Consider the following 20,751-nt stretch of genomic DNA (forward strand, 5'->3'; position numbering starts at 1 on the left):
TAGCCTCTATTTCATTTATTTCTGCTCTGATCTTTGTTATTTCCTTCTTTCTGCTAACTTTGGGCTTCATTTGTTCTTCTTTTTCTAGTTATTTTAGATGTAAAGTTAGATTGTTTGAGAATTTTCTTGTTTCTTGAAGTAGGCATTTATCGCTATGAACTTTCCTCTTAGCACTGCTTTTGCTGCATCCCATAAGTTTTGATATGTATTTCCATTTTCTGTTGTCATAGGTATTTTTTAATTTTTTCTTTGACCTATTGGTTGTTCAGTAGCATGTTGTTTCATCTCCCCATATTTATGAATTTTCCAGTTTTCTTCTTGTAATTGATTTCAAAGTTTCATACCGTTGTGGTTGGAAAAGATGCTTGGTATGATTTCAGTCTTCTTAAATTTATTAAGACTTGTTTTGTGGCCTAACATATGATCTATCCTGGAGAATGTTCCATATGTGAATGCCTGTCTTTTGATCAGTTTTATGACCACTCTCTTTCCCTCTCTGGCAGTCATTTTCCAGAATTGACAAGAGAGCCATCCTCAGATGATTTCTGGTAAGTAGATTCTAGTGCTTCTTGATGCTTTAGTGGGAAAGGTTTTGGAACAATTTTATGTTGACGTTTCTCACTTGAATATTTTGTAAATAAAAGTTGCATGTATGTTATTTCGACAGAGAACTAGAATAAAATTTAGACATGAATGTGGTTTTAAATGTCTAGTGTTACTACAAGGTTTTAGGAAAAAATAGCCAGCCCTTGGCCCAATACTTCCCCCTCACTTTCCACTTCTTAGCATAATGTCTTTAAGGTTGTAGCATATGTGTTGTAGCATGTATCAGAATTTTATTCCTTTTAAAGGCTGAATAATATTCCATTGAATGTATATACCACATTTTGTTTATCCATTCCTCTGTCAATGAGCATTTGGATTATTTCCACCTTTTGGCTATTGTGAATAATGTTGCTATGAACTTTGGTGTACAGGAATCTGAGTCTCTGCTCTCAGATCTTTTGGGTAAATCCCTGAAAGTGGATGGCTGGGTCATGTGGTAATTCTATGTTTAACTTTTTGAGGAACCACCAAAATTTTTTTTCATAGTAGCTCTACCATTTTACATTCCCACCAGTAATGCACAATTTTTCCACATCCTTGTAACATTTGTTAATTTCTGTTTGTTTGTTTTTAAATATAGTAGCCATCCCAGTGGGTGTGAAGTGATATCTCATTATGGTTTTGATTTGCATCTCCCTTAGGACCAGTGATGTTATCTGCTCATGTTTTAAGAATTATACACTAACAAAGCTGATTGCTAGGGCCATGTGTGTAGGGGGACAGTGTGGTTGATGACTCACTGGCTTCCCTATGGGATGGTCAGCCAGGACCTACTATTTTATTAGAGAATCCCTGGATTTCAGTGTCTGTGGGTCTTTCTTATGAGCTGATCAGTCGTCTTCTCACGAGGTGAACTCTGCAGTTTCCTGCCAGGGGCTATAAATCTGGCTGCTGCTGTTATGGTTGCTGAGTGGAGGCAGAGGGTTAGTCATCATACCTTTCATCGTATATAGGATGTCACTTAAAACTCCTGTCTTGGGAGGATGCCATCCCCTACCTGCCCGTGTGCCTGGTATCCCTGAGTCCAAGGCTACTCTGGTTTAACCTCTCTAAAGGAGGAACTTCCATGTTTTTTCTGGGTGCAGAAGGTTCAGTTGCCTTGGCTGCATGTGATAAGGGAAAGTTCTTGCAGGCTGACTCTTCCTCACATGGAATTTGAACCGGTCTTATTTTCCACCTTCCCTGCATCTCACAGGTACCGTGTACTGCCATTTCCTCAGCTTTCACAAGGTATCTGCTTGGGGTATCAGCCTGCACTTTAGGTGCTTCCCCCTGCAAGCTGTTGGCTTTTGTTTTCTCTGCTGTACTAAACTCTGATATCTATTCAGTGTTCAGACTGACAGCAACTCTGCTGCCTTCCCTTCTTCCATCGTCTTTGTCCTGAAGAAAAGGTTTCAAGAAGGAGTGGAGATACATGGATATACTTAACCCTTCACATTTTCTTCAGTGTGATAGCACACAGCTATCATATCAAGTTTCCTTTCTCATAATTATTTGCCTCCTTCTCTCTCCTACATACGAGCTCTGACCGTAAGGGATTGTATAGATACAGTGCAATAATTCCTCTTATTTTATCTGCTTTGAGCGGTACTCTTGGAAGTTTTCCCTGGTTGAAGTTGTGCAGAGACCAACCAAAATGACAAAGTCATGCTGTTGATCCTTGCCTCCGTTTCTTCTCTTTGTAACTGTGTCATTGTTTATAATAACTTGTAAAATATATTATTTATAGTAAGGTTAAAGATTTTCTGTCTTGAGGTTTGAAATAATATGTAGTATTCTAAATCTTTAAAAATTTAATATAAATCTATAGGCTTTTTCAGTCTGGTTCTTCTTGGAGGCAGAGTCTTACAAGGTTTGAGTTATCTTAAAGGAACTTCAGTTCAGAATAAATATTTTCTGTTCTCTCTTACAGCCGGATGCCTCCTCCCCCTAGTGATTCATGTGACTTTGATGATCCCAGGCTCTTGAAGAACATTGAGGATCAGCATGTAAGGCCACCATTTTGCTTCTAGGACATTAAATAGCTTATGGTGCACTTTTATTTATGTATATGTGTAGTGTCTTGAAAGTTGCAATTTTGGGGGCTGGGGAAGAGATGCAGTCTCACTTTTATGGTGTTAGTACTTCAGAGAAGTGATCTTAAACAAATGCTTTGTGGTTAAAACTTTGCATAAGTTAATGTAAAGCTGAATTAAATATGTGGTGAAGTTATAAAGTGGTATATCAAGATTAAGACATCTTACCATAGAATTCTCTAACATTTCACATTTTTGTTGCTTTGCATGATTTCTACAGTACTATTTCTTCACAATTGTGAATCTAAAAGGTTGTATAGTTTGAAAAGAAATTGCAGTATCCTTTGACTAGGATAATTTAGGAAACAAAAGTAAGACATAATAACATGTAGCATTAGAGCATCCTACTATGTGCCAAACATTTACATGTATTTCTTTTAGCATTCGAGTCACCCAAGAGAGGTGACAGGAAGTTGAATAGAAAGATTGACTTGGCCAAGAGTTACCCAGCAAACAAATGTAGAAATGAGACCCAGAACCTCAGTCTGTTCAACTCTTAACTGTGATATCACCCTATCTCAACTATTGCAACAAACCAGGATTTACTGAAGGATCATATAAATTCATTTTTATTTTAAAGGCTACTCTGAAAAATACCAACTTAGAAAAGTATTCAATGATCAAAGCATTTCACAACCAGTTTAGTCAGTATAAACTAGATCTAATACAATTAATTTTCTTCAGAAAAAATTTTAGTTTTAAAGTTAGGTAAACTTGAGCAAAATTAAAACTTTATCTTTCCAAAATTTTGTTAAGAGATGGATATATTTAAAACTTTCTCTGAATTTTAAGCAGGGAAATTTTCTTGTCTCTGTTGTAGTTAGTGCCCATTCGTTAGTACTAAAACCTTCTTAGCAGTGGTTCTCAAATGTGAGTGTGTAAGACATCCACGACCACAGGCTGGGACGCAGAGGTTCTGCCTCAGCCCCTGGGGATGCTGATGGAGTGATGCCAGTCCACGCAGAGGACGCTGCTGAAGTCTGTGCTCTGTGTCACAGTCACAGACATTGATACGGTCCTTTTTTTGGATTTTGATCTTAGAGGTAGATGCAGCTACTAGGCTAGAGATTCTCCAAGCATTAGAGTGGTGTCTCAGAAGAAGCTTCTCTGGTAGCTCTAATCAAGGGTGTCAAAGAGACAAGTGCAGTGTGAGGACTTGCTATCTGAAAGAGGACTCAAGTATTCTTAAATCGTGTTTAGGTCGAGGGTAGTAACGAAGGTGGTTGACTAAATGTGTCTGTTCAGGTTGAGATGGTGAGTGGAAAGGAGAAGGTGGAAGGGTGACACAAAGGCTTAGGAAACTGCTCTTAGTTTAGTTTCACCAAGTTTGTTTTCCTAGCATAGATCAATAGGTGAAAAAGCAGCAAAGGAAGTGAGATGAGCATAGGGTTCTGAGTACCATGGAATCCCAGTGTAGGCTTAGGATTAGCAGCAAATGACTGGATCCTGTTTAAATAAGAGACTCATTTATCTATTCACTCACTCAGCAAATAGTTTAAGGGCCTAGTTTATATCAAACACCTTGCTAGGTACTAGGGGAAGAGATGAATAAAAAACACTCAAGGGAAACAGACAAGTAAAATCGTTAAGAGCCGTTGTACACTTTTGCATCATAGGGATAGGTATGATGCGGCTTTCTGAGAAAGTGATTTTGTTTTGTGTAGACGGAGGAGTCCAGTGTCTTTGGTGGGTGCAGTGGCTGTAACTGTTGAAATGTGGGCAGTATGGCCACCCATGCTGAATAGTTTTTGCAGCGTCCTAAATGTGGGCTGGCATAGAAACCCAGTGGCCAGGGGGAAATCCTCATTTGGAGAAGGGATCCTTGGCAGACCCACTATGCCTGCTGCTGGGATCCCAATTTTTTTTGTGTGTGTGTGGTGAGGAAGATTGGCCCTAAGCTAATATCTGTTGCCAGTCTTCCTCTTTTTGCTTGAGGAAGAGTGGCCCTAAGCTAACATCTGTGCCAGTCCTCCTCTATTTTGTATGTGGGTTGCTGCCACAGCATGGCTTGATGCGTGGTGTAGGTCCACGCATCAAGGATCCGAACCTGCAAACCAGGGTCACTGAAGCGGAACACACTGAACTGAACCACTATGCCACAAGGCCTGCCCAGGATGACAATTTTTGACATCTTTAAATACTTAGCTCTGTTAATTTATATGTACATGCAGGTGTTCTCTCCAAAGCTGAACCCATATTTGTGTGTGCTGGGTTTCTAAGGGGTTTTTCACCAGTGATCACATGCTCTTCTTGAACTGTCCTCTTTTGACATTTGAGTGGAGACCTGAGCATAGATAAGGATCCTCTCATGAGCATTTCCTGTCCCATGACCAATGGCATGCATTTTGGGAAGAAAACTCACTCTTTTGAGAAGTTAATGAACTTCTTTTTTCTTCCCTGCTTTCCTCCTCACCTTCTGCACTCTTGAGCCAAGTTTCCTTTTATTCCAGAGAGAAGGCCAGTGAAGGTAGGAGCAGATGCAACCCTTGTAAAAAGGAACCCCTGAGTTAGGGAGATGATCACAAGCATCGATGAAAACATGGGGACTTTTAAGGATTTTTTGATAGTCTGGATACTCACAGTTCATTAGAAGCACAATGAGGCCACGACTGGGGAATTTATTTTCTATTTTTTAGTAAAAGCCTACTTGCCTAGTTTAACTTTTTTTTAAGCTTTCCTGGATCCTTGAAGCCTTCCGAGGTATTCATCTTGGCTGCTGCATTAATTAAGCCCTTTGACATTTAACATCTAGCTCCACTATAAATGAAGACCATAGGCTCCAATATTTTTCTTTGGGAAGATGTAGAATTGGATTAAATGTGCCCAATGGATGTTTTTAAATATTTTAAATACAGGGCCTATTAGATCACTTGGTTATTTTACCAAAATATGTTTGAAGAGAGGGAAGAAGCATTTTAGGATTTTAGCCTATGGATGTCCCACATTCTTATCTAAATTGTCTTGGGACCATTGACTAAAATTAAAGCATTTGAACCAAGAAAACCCTTGCTTTCCTCCCAAGGGAGTACTTCCATCTGCTACAGAATTTTTGTTTTTCTTGGGTCATCATTTCTTATTTTCTGGGTCCTTTAGGACTGTGTTTTAAGCTATATGTGGGCTGATAGCCAAGATGGAATTTGCCTTTTAGTCAAAGATTTTGAATCAACTTATGGTAAATTTCAAGGAACAATTCACGTGGTCCCTAGATTACATTGCTAACCAGTGACTTCCTGTTTGTGGGATAATTTCCCAAAGATTTGCCAAGGAAGAACACATAACTTTCTTTTGAATCATTATGTCTAGGCCTTTTGAGCTTGAGTTTTCAAGAAGAAATTATTTGTATGGATATTATTTAGATACTTTCTGGCAGCAATTTGACATGCAAGACAATTTTAGACATGTATAGTTTTCTGCTATTTTACATTCATCAAATAAATTGAAAATACTCATTTCTAGATATATAAAGCATTTTGTGCAGATTAAAAGCTGTTAACTGAAGGATAAATACTGTATGATGACACTTATATGAGGTACCTAGAATAGCAAATTCATAGAGACAGTACAATAGAGGTGACTAGGGGCTGTGGGGAAGGGCGAATGGGAGTTATTGTTGGATGGGTACAGAGTTTGTTGGAAAGATGAAAAAGTTTTCAGTATAGATAGCGGTGATGGGTACACAGCATTGTGAATGTATTTAATGCCACTGAATTGTACAATTACAAATAGCTAAAATGATGAATATTATATGTGAATTTTTCTGCAATAAAAACGTCTTAACTTCTAAGAAGACATGGAAGCATGCATGCATACCTTCTCCAATAGACAGTCAGTTATTTGAAGTTATAAAAAGGTTTTATTCTTGGGAGTTACAGAAAAAAGTTTATTTTCAAACATGGAGCGCTTGTCTAAAATATATTACAAACATCTTATCCATAGGCTTCAAATTAACTTTGTCTCCTTTCCCTAATTTTTTATAGAATGTCAGGTTAAGTAGAGGACCAAGGGTAAATTAATTTGTCTTAGGAATTTTTTTTGGATCTTTAAGAATTTTGGGACCAGCCCTGATGGCCTAGTGGTTAAAGATGAGCACTCTCTGCTTCGGTGGCCCGAGTTTGGTTCCTGGGCGCGGAACCACACCACTGTCTGTCAGTAGCCATGCTGTGGTGGCAGCTCAGGTAGAAGAACTAGAAGGACTCACAACTAGAATATACGACTATGCACTGGGGCTTTGGGGAGGGGAAAAAAAAAGAGAGGAAGATTGGCAACAGATGTTAGCTCAGGGTGAATCTTTCCCAGCAAAAAAAGAGAGAGAATTTTGTCTGGCCTACCACTCAAGGTGGAAGCTTAATTTGAGTGTGTGCAACTCTTCTCATAAATCAGAAAATATTTCACTGTTAAGTTTACTTATTTGCTATAAAATCAAAGACCCCCTTTCGTGTTGTTTCGTTGTAGGCCAAGTTGATGTACGGGACTTGATAGTTCTCAGATGCAGAAAGCAATCTTGAAGCTCAATTCTCAAATTAAAGTGCTTTTGGGTAAAATTTCTTACCATTTTTGCAGTATAGGCCTTTGGGAATTTGTAAATTCTCCAACTTACTTGATCTCACTGAACTATAATTTAATGTGCATTTTCTTTTTGTGAAAGCTAAGAAGTAGTAGTTATGTGAACAGTTGTGATTTGCTTCCATACAATTGCTTTTAAATCACAGTAATAGGTCAGAGGAGAAACTAAAAATGTTTAAAATATTAGTCACTATCTATTTGTGACTAAACTATAAAAGAAAAAGAAAACTCCACAAAAAAACAGCAAACACAAAGTTTCTTCCTGGATGTGAAAATACAAATCTATCTCAGATTCGTAGCCAGCTGCCTATTTAAAAAGGAAACATTAAAGACATTGGAATTAACCTCAGGACAAGAAAGCCTAGTGTCACCCCGAATTTGAGCATCATTCTTAAAGTGCTAGCCCACGCACACAGGTGAGAATGAAACAAGTGTCTATATCGGAAAGGAAAAGGGAAAAGTTATCATTTGTAGAAGCTACAACTGTCTGCTTTGAAAACCCAGGAGCGTCAACTGAAACTCAGAGTAACTAGTAGTCAGCTACAATTGGATATTAAATTAATTTATAAAATTCAATGTTTTTACTTGCACGTGAACAATAAACTCCTGTAAAACATAATGGAAATAAGATTCCATTCATAATATAAAAAGTAATAGATAAAATGCCTAGTACAGTGCCTCCCATATAGTGGGCGCTCAGATATATTCTGGATGAATAAAAAAATTAATAGGAAATATGCCAGGGTCTATATTTAGAAGTATGCTAGGGCCTACATTTGTCCAGGGATATATGCCAGGGCCTTAAATAAATAGGAAGACATACTGCGTTCTTACATGAGTGGAAAGTATTAAGATGTCATTTCTCCACTAATGGTAAATATAGTCTAATCTCAATAAAATTATAAAGATTTTGTGTGTGGGAAAAATGTATTAAATACGTATCCAGGACAATTCTTTTTATTTTTAAAAAAGGTAATAGGCGAGGGATGCACTGCCTTACAGGTTTTAAGAGATTATCAAGTTCAAGAACAGACATGGTGTAGAGTAAGTGCCATTACAATGGAAGAGAAAGACCAGGGACTCACATGTCTAGTGAGTCAGTGCTCGCTGCATTTATCCAGCTTAGATTTCAGTGCCTTCTATTTGCTGGGCTTGGAGATGCGTTAGTGAGGAAGGCAGACACCTGCTTGCGCTCCTGGATCTTACGGAAATGGGGAAGAAGCATGTGAGCAGCAGGAGTGTTTGAAGTGTTAGAAATGAGCGAGGCAGGTGCTGGGGAAGACATGGGACAGAGCATGTGCCTCCTCTTTGTTCTCACCTGACCACATGGGCTGGCATGTTGAGAACGATGTTCCAAGACCGGCTTCCCAGGTGAGTTGACTGTTAAACTGAAGCCCAGAGGATGAGTGATTAGAAGACCTGGCTGAAACCAGGGAGAGGGCGATGGAACAGTGGGAAAGGTCTTGCCCTGTCTGAAGAAATGCAGACCCAAGTGGCTGGTAGAGCGCACATGAGGGCAGGTGGCAGGAGATGGGGCTAGATGGTGAGCAGGTGCCGAATTGCTGGGGACCTGGAGTCCACGCTGCGTATCTGGAACTCTGTTCTAAAGGGAGCAGGAAGCCATTACAGGATTTAAGTAGGGGGTGACTTGACTCGAACTCCGGTGTATATCAGCAGTGTTGTAACAGATGGATTATCTTGGTCTCCTGTTTGTAGCCTACAGCTCCTTGCATACAGGAGTTCCTCACCCTTCTGGCCGTGTGCCACACCGTTGTTCCGGAGAAGGATGGAGATGACATCATCTACCAGGCCTCCTCCCCAGGTGAGGGCTGTGCTCTACCGTCGCCTTCTCTGGAGACTTGGGTGCAGTTACTTGTGGAAGATGCGGTGGTGCAGCCTGCCCCACAAAAACCCTACTATTTGCCTCTGGCCTCACACAGTTTACAGGTTGTGGTTACAAGTGATAAAACCGTAGAAACCTGGTGCTGGGCCCTCCTGACTCTAGTACCACTTGGACAGCAGGAGGGGAGCCCCAGGCCATCTTGCATTTCCTGGCGGAAGTCCTTGCGCTAGATGAAGCTCAAGGGCGAGCAGGGTTGGCTTCTTTGTTCGCTCCACCCCTCGTGGAGTTTCCAGCTGCTGGTGAAGCTGTGTCCTGGAGCACTAACTTTCTAGCCCCTTCCTGGTGCTCTGTGAATCCCACAGTACTAGAACTAAAGCACTGCCATGCTCAGAGAAGATGTTTAGTCAGAAAGTCATGGGAATATTACTTAAGTGCGTCAGAGAGAACTCGAGCCCACTAGAGTCTGGTAGGTAAGTAATCAGTCCTGTCCTGGTGAACTAGTTTAGGTCTGTGTCTTCCCATCTGTTGGCAGCGCTCCTTTCAGGCCCTGGAGGTAGGAAGAGTGAGGAACATCTTCTGTCTCCTTAGTCTTCACACTGTGCACATGAGGCTGGGCCTCTGTAACTGGTGTGGGTTGTTAATTTGAAGCATAATACTCGCTAAACAGAACTCTGTCATTACCAGCAATTAGTCAATGCTCTGTCGACTCTTTATTGACAGATGAAGCTGCTTTGGTGAAAGGAGCTAGAAAGCTGGGCTTTGTCTTCACAGCCAGGACGCCGTACTCGGTCATCATAGAAGCAGTGAGTGACCTACCTGGGCACCTCTCAACGTTGTACATCACCTACTTTTTTGAAGATTATATATTTGAAATAACGTGTCTATTGTAAATATGATAGCTAAATTTCAGTTTTTTTTCTGTGAGAAACTAGACCTTTTGAGGAACTGAGGATGTTATGTGATCATATTAGCGTATTCATGTTGTTTTTGCATTGCAGTAATTTTTCTCTCTTTAAGGTGCTTCCCCACAAGTCTTGCACACTAGTGTGAATTATTTGTAGTAAAGAGCTTAGCAAGCCCTGCTCTTTGTCCTGCTTGTTCATGGCGCGCTTATCCTTGAGGGCAGAGTGTCTGTCTTTGGGCCTCAGCCCCTGGCAGTTCCTGCCCAGGGAGGCCCTCAGTCCCCTGGCTTCAGTCTCCTGGGCTGCGGGAGAAAGGGGTTGGCACTTAAGATCTTTTTTGTCTGTGTTAGTTTTTCTTTTCCCTAAGGTCAAAGGGTTTGTTTAGTTTATGATTTTTTTTTCTGAGTTGCCCTCTCAAGGAGCCTGAGGGAGAAACTCGGTGAAAGAAAAAAATTTAAATCAAAAATAAGATCAAATCGGGACACTTGAGATGGGCGATGGGGACATTGATGGTTAGGACTGGCAAGGCACGGGTGTTTTCAGTGACGGCCAGGTAGAGGGGCTGCGTTTTGCTCCTGTCTGAGTTGCTGAGGGCCTGGAGGGAGTCACTGCCTGCTCTCGCCTCTGCCGTTCTCCACCCCTCAGTTTGAGGAGGACTCGTGGATTGTTACAGTTTTTGGCTTTATGCATCCTTTAATCCCTAGACCTCTTTAATATATTTGAAGTTCACTTCTAACTGGTATAATAACTTGACATTGTTCCTGGCTTGGCAGTAGTACGTTTTCTCTTTTATTTATATGCAAAACCTATAAAATATCATAACCTTATACAAAGTGCCCATTTCTTGGCATTTTTAGTTTCTTTTATTATGGAGTACAGAGAGCAGATAATATTTATTTTTACTTTATTTCAATCAACAGAGGGAATTTAGCTTAGGAAAGTGTACAATCATTAAAAGCTGGAACAAAGTACTGACCGAATATAGAATTTCCTTTATAGAATTTTTCATGAAGGAAGTCTTCTCCTTCAGTCTGAGGAGACTTTTAACCCTCATTGAGGGTTTTCAGTTGTGTGGTTGCTGCTGTATTTCTCTGCATGGCAGCCATGGGGATGGGAGGGGCTGTGGACCAGGGGATGCAAGGGGGAGATGAGAGGACGGCGGCTTCTGCTTTGCCTCTTGATGTTGTCGCGTGGTGTTAGATGCTGGTGAAAAGTGGATTGGCCCCCCCTTCATCATTCTATTAAAGTACTAGGGCCATATTTCTGGGAGTAAAAAAGACTACCTGATTAGTTAAGATTCATAAATAATAATAACTTTAAGAATCTTATTCATGTGCAACTATGACGTACGACTAGCTACTGGGGCTTTGGAGAGAAAAAGGGAAAAAAAGGAGGAGGATTGGCAATAGATGTTAGCTCAGGGCCGGTCTTCCTCAGCAAAAAGAGGAGGATTAGCACGGATGTTAGCTCAGGGCTGATCTTCCTCACACACACACACACAAAAGAATCTTATTCAACCATTAATACTGAAGTATCATCAAACCATGAATTCTCGAGTTGGTTACCAGCTATTGACATGAAGTGGCCTTACTCTTCCTCTTAACAGCTGAATCCATGGGCTGCAGGTAGAAGTGGTTGATATAACAGCAGTGCAAAGAGGGGTGGGGTAGCCGTGGGCATGGTTCTGAACCGGGACCTGACAGAGTTGGGACAGGCTGAGGAGAAAGGGAACTGGTCATTGCAGAAAGAGGGGAATAAAGGCTGATGAAGGCTGGATTAGGTGGATTATTAGTTGTACTTTAGGAAGAGAAGAGAAGGAGTGGGGAGTTGTGGATAGGACAATAATGATTATTCAGTGCTACTATGTGTCAGTCATGCACTTGGCAATTTGCATGTTACTTCATGTATTACTTCTTTCAAACCTAGGAGACAGGTGCTATTACCATTCATAAAAAAGTCACACACTTAACACAGAAACTGGATTTGAACTCATATCTGTTGAACCCCAAAGCCCACATTCTTATAATTGTGATGTATTGGGGAAATAGGGAGCAAATTAGATTTAAAATTTTGAAAATGGCCCACACATAATCTAGAATCTTCTGGAAAAAAGTTGCAAATATTGAGGTTCCAACTTTGAAGTACCTGAAGAAAAAGGACATTTGATTAATTGCTCTAAAATCTGATGCAGATTCATAATCTCTTATTTTTAAATCCCAAATCCAAAAAGCTTTGAATTCCAAACGTTTTTTTCCTGAATTTGCAGCATAGGCATTTGGCAGCAAAACTTAACCAGAACTGACTGACACGAAGCTACTTATGGTCTCTGTGACTCATTTAGTGTGAATAGTCATACATTTTGCTGCAGAAAATTGATGTGTTATATTACAGGGTGTTGCCCTGGGCCCTCCTGGGGATGTTATGGTATATTATGTATGCATGTACTTCTATAAAATTTAACACTCTGACTTCGGAAGCATAACTGCTCCCAAGGTTTCAGATGGAACTGTGTGGCTTGTGTCCTTTATCTTCATGTCTTGGAAGTGGCTATGCCAGCCAGCTATTAATGGCAGCCTTACCAACTGGAGAAAAATGAGAAGCTACTGCCAGAAGGGGGAGCTTTGACTCCACTGGACTGACCTGTGGGAAACTAGCACTCTTGAAAAGGCGTTGCAGAAGGACAGAAGATGGAGAGAGAAGGAGAGAGAAAGAGGGAGGGAGGCAGGGAGGGAGAGAGATGTTTATGATTGGGGAGACAGTTGTTCTGAGATTTTAATACTTGGCACATCAGGTAAGAGCCTGTTTTTCTTCCTTTAGATGGGACAGGAACAGACATTCGGAATCCTTAATGTCCTGGAATTTTCTAGGTATGTTTCTCTTTCCTGTACTTGAAATAATATATATATGTAACAACTTCATCAGAGTGTTTGCATGATTGTAGGGTATGATTAAATATAGTATTTAAGTATTAAATATAGTAAATATATCTCCATAAATCCTCTTCTCCCTGGAATTTGTAAGTTTCATTAAAGAAAGCAAAGTAGGTCATTTTTCTTTGTTTTTTGCAAATGAAATGTTATGCTTCCATATCCTCCTTTTTCTTTAGATTTCCAGAACCTGGTGTTCTTGCATCAGCAGCTGCAGACACGTTTGCCTAGTTTGGAGTACGTGATAAGGGCATTATTTCTATCGGTTTTTCCCAGGGCCCCCAAGGTCGTGCCTCATGCTCCCTCTGAGCATTCCCACACAAGATCTGGGAAACTGACAAATGAAGACAGATAAGATTGATTTATCCCATTGGAGGCTTGGTCCGAGAAGGGCAGTTCTCCTATATGTATCCAGACTCATTCTTCCCCAGTGGGGTTTATTTAATATAAGGCTTGAGAATATTTGTTGGATTATCTGTTGCCCTAGATCATTCATAGTTTGTCATAAAAAAAAACCAACCAATCTTAATATTTTGTTTCTTTCCTTCTTATCATTAAATTGTCAATACTAGAGCAAGGTTCTGTTGCTGTCTCGAAAGCATTTTTTCCTGTTATTAGAATTAGATGAGTTTTTTAATAACAATAGTGAAGTGATTCATGAATTATTTGCTCTGTCTGAGCAAGCTATAAGCTCTTTGAAAAAGATCACTTTTTCACCCTCTTGTAGGAAATGCTTTCCAGCCCTAGTCTTTGGTTTTAGGACTGCAAACTTGACCTTTGGTGGGTCAGGAGCCCCTGGGGTTAGGTACTTAGTGGCAGACAGAGGGGCTTGATAACAGTAGCAGTTCATGTGGGGAGTAGGGCACAGTGTCCTGTCCCTGTGTGTGCAGGGGAGGGATATCCTAGACATCTCTCCAGACCTTTTGTGCCCCATCTCTTGTTGATGTCCTGGAAACTATGTGCTGTTGTGTGGCTGCAATAACTGGGACCAGCAGTTATTGGAGGGGCGAGGAGGAGAAAAGGGACTTAGATAAATAGGTGACTATGGATGAAGACATGAAGACATATTAAAAAAACTTATCGGAGAATAAGAGGGAACAAAAAGATCATTTGTGGTTATGGTTGTGGTGCTATTTCTTTTTAGTTGACTCATCTTTTTTCTAGATGCCATTTAATCCTGATAATACTTCTTTGAAGTAGTTAGTGGTACCCCAGTTTACACATTCAGAAACTGAAACGCTGGGTAAATAGCTTTGCTGAGAGCACCTGGCTATAGGTAGCTGAGAGAGAATTCAAATCCAGGTCAGATAGAGTGCTGTGGATTAGGATGCGGGTATTTATGCAAAGCTGGAGAGATAGTGTCCCCTACTTTTAGGAGCTTTATAGTCCATTGGAAATCACCTCACTGAACAGCCAAAGAGGTGGGTGGTCTGGGGCCCATATAGTTGGGATGTGTTTCAGGCGGATGAAATGTTGTCTGCAAAGGATTGGAACGGAAGGTGTAGAGAAGGAGAATGGTGAGTCTTCTGGTGTGCTTGAAGTCTGGTGATGCCTGAGAAGGTTAATGGGAGATGAGGCGAGGCTGCAGAGGTGGGTAGAGGTCAGTAAGAAGAGGAATCTGTAGATGGTGGGAGCCGTTGAAGGCTCAGTGAGTGAGCATGGGTCATGATGAGAGGTGATTAAGGAAGCATACATGTTAGAGTAGGGAGAGGAGAGATAAAGTGGAACCTTTGCAATAAGGAACCTTCAACTTAATTGGATTTATATTGAATCTCCCACTTTGCTACTTACTGGGCAGGTTACTAATATTTTTGAGCTGTAAAATAAAGAAAAATGCTCTTACAGAGTGTTGTCAGAAGTAAGTTAGATACACATAGTAGAAGCTTAAATCCTCTGTTTCTGTCTCTCCTACCATAAATAGCTATACTAGTGAGTTTCCACGGCAGGGAAAGGAATAGGTTTATGTTCGTTATATATAAATAAAAAGAGTGGGAGATATGCAATTAAAGTCAGACTTTGAGGAAGAAGTTCTGGAAAAATGGAGCTTGGCCATTTTTGGGACTGCCAGACCACCTTTTGATTTGTTTGCTGTTTAATTATAGGACATGGGTCTTATAAAGCAGACCAGTGACAACTTTTTTTTTATTCTTACAGTGATAGAAAAAGAATGTCTGTGATTGTTCGAACTCCTTCTGGACAACTTCGACTCTACTGTAAAGGGGCCGTAAGTGCTGGCTAAGTGTCTCGCGTAGCGGGAGTTCTGGGCGGCTGCTTGGTTTATCTGGTGCTTGTCCTCACTGCTGTCCTCATCGTTCCCTGAGGGGCTGCCCCAGGTTAAAGGCTCTTGCAGGTCAGCCATAAAGTTGACTTGGTAGTAAAAGCCCGTTGAAGATAATGGCGGTTCAAGCCAGCGTGGCAAAGATGCTCAGTGAAAAGCTTGGTTTTAGTCAGTCCTTGGTTTCAGAAACAGCAACTTGATGTGTCATGCAAAATCCTGAGTGTGAATTCTGATTCCAGTTTTACCACCATTGTGTTGTGACTTTGGGGAGATAAAGTAATTTGTATTGACCTGGGATAATCTTCTTTTAAAGACTCTGATATATGTAGGTTCTCTAGCAGCTATTCTTCTCAATTTTGGGGGTTTATCTTTTTATTCATCACAGAGGGCTATGTGGTAGGTACGAGGGTCGTGTCCACATTATTACTGCCCCGTTTCGTCAGTTTCCTAGGTCAGGCTTTTGTCCTTCTGCCTCCTAGTAATCGAATCTAAATGTATTATCTCTAAAGAAAGATGTTATTGCTTATGATCCTTACTTGCAAAACTATATCCTGTTAAATTGTGGTCTTATGTGTTGAAGGAAAGAGTTAGTAAGCTCATTTTATGAGACTATGTCAAGACTATGATGCTACACTAGGATCAAAGATTTGTTGAAAATCTTTCTATAATCTTTACCAATTGTGGGAAGAAGCATGGTCTTATTTGAGTATACTGTGACTAGAGCTTTTAAAAAATGAGTAATGCACGTGAATTCTAAAGGCATTATACTTGGATCCATTAAAGAATTACGTGTTTATAATAACTTAAATCAAGGTCACCTAGATTTTGTTCTCACGTGATATTTTTAACTTTTTATTTGTTTATTTGCCAATATATAGCTATAGAACAGTGTAAATATGAAAATGCTGCAATAGTGCATTTTATTTTTATAGGATAAATTCTATTCAAACCTGCCACCCCCAAAACAAACTAGATTTCTTTAAAAAAATTTTAGTGTCCTTAAAACTGTGCAGTTTATAACATATTTGGATGATCTGTGGCTTCTAGTGCCCCAGCCCTGCTTATCAGTCGTAGAAATAGTCACAGGGTGATGACCCGTGTGTTTCTTAGCCCAGCTGGGTTCAATGCCAAGTGGGTTGTGGCCCCTGGCTCGGAGCTCCTGCATCATCAGGAAGCAGGAGTGTAGTGGAGCAATTTAGGATGTGCGTTTTACTCTTTCTACTTCTGCAGAAAGGTATTATAAACTTCGGCATGAATTTTGCAAATTTGGGTAAATGTAGGCACAGTTGTGTCCCTGGTTGTCCTCCTGACACCTGTGGTCCTCCCCAACATGTTTTTGTTTGGACACATCCATATCCAATTTGTCTTCCAAAGCTCATGACTGAATCAGCCAAGGGTTATATTTCTACTTGCCCACTCAAGTGTTCTCATGTACATTGGATCAACACCATTAGAACAAAGCTGTGTTTACAATGCTGACTGGTAGGTTTACTTAAGGGTTTGCCAGTCACAATGTTTCCCTATTTTATAGGATAATGTAATTTTTGAGAGACTTTCAAAAGATTCAAAATACATGGAGGAAACATTATGCCATCTGGAATATTTTGCTACGGAAGGTAAGTGAAATTTGGAAATGTTATTTTTAGCCTTTGAAGTTGTACTTTCATGTGTTTATGGCTGATGCCTGGGGTAAGCAGCCGTGTTCTGAAAAGACATGTCATTTTGTGCAGTGCTTGGCTTGCTTCATAGGAGTATATTTTTCCCGTGCCAACCGCTGTCCCTACCCTCCACATTCTGTGCCTATGACAGTAACAACATGTGTGGCAAAGTGCATACTCAGTTACCTATATATGACTCTATGAACTCTTAACCAGAAGTCCAGAGGGAAAAGGCAGGCCAGCTGACAATATGTGCAATCATCTTGTAGTTATCATTTCGTTTCTCAGAAAACTCCTGTTGTTATTTCCCTGTTCCTCTCTTGTTATCCTTATGACAATGGCTTATCTGTGACTGAAGGAAATAATAATTTGTTGAACCCATAAAGAACAGGAAAGGAATTCTCTGAAAGGCTTTAAACAACACTGTTTAAAGCCTTTGTCAGGTTTTCCTGCAAGTGAATGTGATGGATGCTGGACCCTTGCTTAAGTGGTGACTGCTGCTTTCTTGCCTTCGTGCGTTCCTATGGCTGCATGGTAGCACACACGTGCATGCGCGCACACATGCACGCGCGCACACACACACACAGAGTTGTGACTCCTTGAAGGCCTGGATAGTTCACATGATAACACATTGGGCTTTTATTGCTGTGTTGAAACGTACTTCCTGCCTCCTCTGCTTGCTGATACCTGCCTCCGGCACACGTGCATGTGGATCGTGCACAGCTCCTGTGCTTCCCAACTGCAGGGAATTCACTCCCATGGCCTCTCATGTACTCTCAAATTTATAGAAGAGGTAGTTTATATTAAAATACTGTAGAGTTGTTTTTAAATTCCCTTTTTAGGTGTGTGGAGGTTGAATTAGAGTGACCTAAAATGTGGATGGTTTCTTTAATTTTTTTTTTGCATGCTGGTATAAAATGGAGCCACATGATGTCACCTAGGAGGTAGGATATCCTGCTTGCCCCCATCACTAGTGGCATCACTGGGATACACTGTGGCTGTTTTGCAGGCTTACGGACTCTCTGTGTGGCTTACGCTGACCTCTCTGAGAGTGAGTATGAGGAGTGGCTGAAAGTCTATAAAGAAGCCAGTACCATATTGAAAGACAGAGCTCAACGGTTGGAAGAGTGTTATGAGATCATTGAGAAGGTAATTGCACATGGTGTAGTCATTACGTGCTCTTTTCTTGTATCTTAATTAACCATTAGCTTTTAATTGTTTCTTACTTTGCTTTGGGAAACACTTAGTTTTTATGGGCTATTGAAAGGTCTAGCCATTCTCAGCTAAGCATTAATGATATCTTAGGAAGTATCAGGTCAAAAACAGTATCAATGACTTTCTGGGTTTGCCTAAGATTAGGTTTAATGAGATTGGTTTACCCTATTGAGTTCCCTGTGTAATCGAGTACATGGGCTAGTTGGACATTGTATATTCTAAGAATTTTCACACTTACTTATTCTGATAATATTTAAGCCTTGCCATTGCTGCTCCATATTGCCTACTTTGATTTTTGTTGTTGTTGTTGTTCTTTTCAGTTTATCCCGAGGCATTAGGTAGCTTTCCATGTATTGGGTTCCCTCAAATGTGGGAGCTGGATTTCAACTTTTTCTGTTTCATATCAGCAACCACTGGTCCATCCATTTTCCGGTTTCTATAACTCTCAAGTCATCACTTGTTTGCTTTTTCATTACTTTTTTGTGTGTTTTTTTTTAATTCTCTTTTGCTTTTTTATGCTCAGTGTTTGTTTGAATTTTATATTCACTTGTTCATCATTTTAATGGAACTTTGGGTAGGAGTAGAACCTAATTCAAGTGTTTTTTTGGCCCTGCCTTACTGGAAATATCCAAAATTACTTTTAAAATCAGAAATGAGCTATTAAATAGGTGACATGCCCGTGCGGCTCTAGGCACATGGTGGCTGCTCACGAGGTAGTTGGCTTTTCTCATCAATTGAATCAGTTTCAGATGAGATCAGTTTCTTATCATTGAATCAGTTTTTCTCATGTGTTAACTATAACATAATACTTTGCTCATTAGTGGAGTGGGGAAGGGGGTCACGTACTGTTAATATCCTCAGGATAACTTGGCCATAAGCTTACTGCCAGATGATTTCTCTTCTAACATGCCCATGTACTGAGAAATAAATGATGAGTAAATGATGAGTGCCTGTGTGTATGAAGTGGTTCTAACATTGTCAATAGTTTTGAAATGTCACATATCTAGATATCATTATCTGCAGACAAAGGTTTAATGTAGAAGAAATAAGATCCTTGTCTCAGAACATTTTGACTGCCTTTGTTTTGTCAGTTTGTCATTAATGCTGCTTTTAACTATGTACTGATCTTTAATTGAAGATATTTTTCAATCCAGAATTTACTCTTACTTGGAGCCACAGCCATAGAAGATCGCCTTCAGGCGGGTGTTCCAGAAACCATAGCAACTCTGTTGAAGGCAGAAATTAAAATCTGGGTGTTGACAGGAGACAAACAAGAAACTGCAATTAATATAGGTAATTAATTTTAAAAATAATTTCCTGATGCTAGTGTTTGTATTATGTTTTTAAACTGTTTTGTACAAGTGCCTCAGGGTTCCTCAAATGCATTGACAGATGACGTTTTATAGAACTCTTCATTCATAAGGCTAAGAAAAGTTTACTGAAACCAAGTGAAGATGCTCTTATGAGCATTATCTGCCTGTTATAAACATCAAAACTATTACCTCTTCCTAAAAAGTATTAAACACACTTATATAGGATATAGAATTCAAGAGGTGACAGCTTCAATTTTCTTATTACTTTCTTCACAAAATTTTAGTCTAAGAGACTAAGAGCATGTTTTCACTGAGTTTATGCATTATTATTTTATATAATATAACCATTTCAATGATTTTATCAATTAGTAGGTTTCTCTAAGAGTCTTGTATCTTTTCCTCCCCCATCTGGGTTGGCAACCTCTTTGCTTGCTAGGCATCACAGAAATGAAAATTGAAGAAACGGAATTTAAGTCCGAATAACTTCATTAGTGTTAAAGAGGCACATTTTAAGTTTGAAAAGGAGTTGAAACTACAATTAAAAGAAAATCTAATTTTTATTATTTGAATTATTTTAAAATTATCTGGTACTTCTGTCACCTTTATGGTGTAACAAGCCCTGGTGTGTATGTGATAAAATGAATATGTAAGGACTACATGACTTATAAGGTATTTATGGCAATAGACTATGTCACAGCTCACTTTAGAAAGAAACATACCACAACATTGAAATATAAGTGACTGTTGTCCTGTCCCGAGTAGTCTCCTTGGAATATTACGAACTGAATTCAGTGGTGCCCCTTTCCTTAAGCTTCCTCTTTGGATTTAGCTCTCTGTCTTTGGAATTAGACAATACCTACTGTCTGGGATGAATTTCATTTTTTTTTAATAGACAAAAGCTATTTAATCATTTCTTATGAAGGCTGTAGCTAATCAAATGGAATTTGGGTTCCCAAACAACTGAAATTAACATCTCAAGATGTTAATGACATGTGATTCATCAACAGTCTCTGAAGCATCAGTTATAGATTTTGCCCATCCATTCATGCTAGTTGTCTCTCAAATACATGTTTTTGGAGAAAAGTGTGATGATGTTTCTGTGAAGACTCGTCACTGCTACTAGAAAGTAAAAACCCATAGCTTATAGCCCTTGGTGATGTTGGCAACATTTTTATAAATGAAGGGTAATACATTTGCGTTTAATATAATGTCTCTCTCTATATGTATATACATTGGCCCTTCAGGTATTGCCTATGTAAATTTGGCCTAAAACACCTGCTAGCCAGTGCTCGTGGTCTAGTGGTTAATATCTGGCCCAGGATTCAAGAGAAACAATAGAAAAAATAAACAAATGGGACTACATCAAACTAA

The 20,751-nt window shown here is 39.8% G+C and overlaps 1 protein-coding gene across 1 annotated transcript in view; it reads left to right on the forward strand.

The window, feature by feature from the left end:
* ATP8A2 (ATPase phospholipid transporting 8A2) overlaps nucleotides 1-20,751 on the forward strand; it is a 508,363-nt gene that overhangs the window by 91,872 nt on the left and 395,740 nt on the right. Inside the window, exons 14-22 of the mRNA XM_058547869.1 lie at nucleotides 504-548; nucleotides 2,519-2,594; nucleotides 8,961-9,066; nucleotides 9,808-9,890; nucleotides 12,807-12,856; nucleotides 15,071-15,140; nucleotides 16,726-16,810; nucleotides 17,862-18,001; nucleotides 19,222-19,360. Of these exons, the coding sequence (XP_058403852.1) occupies nucleotides 504-548; nucleotides 2,519-2,594; nucleotides 8,961-9,066; nucleotides 9,808-9,890; nucleotides 12,807-12,856; nucleotides 15,071-15,140; nucleotides 16,726-16,810; nucleotides 17,862-18,001; nucleotides 19,222-19,360 (794 nt within the window). The remainder of the gene's footprint in view (nucleotides 1-503; nucleotides 549-2,518; nucleotides 2,595-8,960; nucleotides 9,067-9,807; nucleotides 9,891-12,806; nucleotides 12,857-15,070; nucleotides 15,141-16,725; nucleotides 16,811-17,861; nucleotides 18,002-19,221; nucleotides 19,361-20,751) is intronic.

The sequence above is a fragment of the Diceros bicornis genome, chromosome 9, assembly GCF_020826845.1.
Source record: "Diceros bicornis minor isolate mBicDic1 chromosome 9, mDicBic1.mat.cur, whole genome shotgun sequence".
Classification (NCBI taxonomy): domain Eukaryota; kingdom Metazoa; phylum Chordata; class Mammalia; order Perissodactyla; family Rhinocerotidae; genus Diceros; species Diceros bicornis.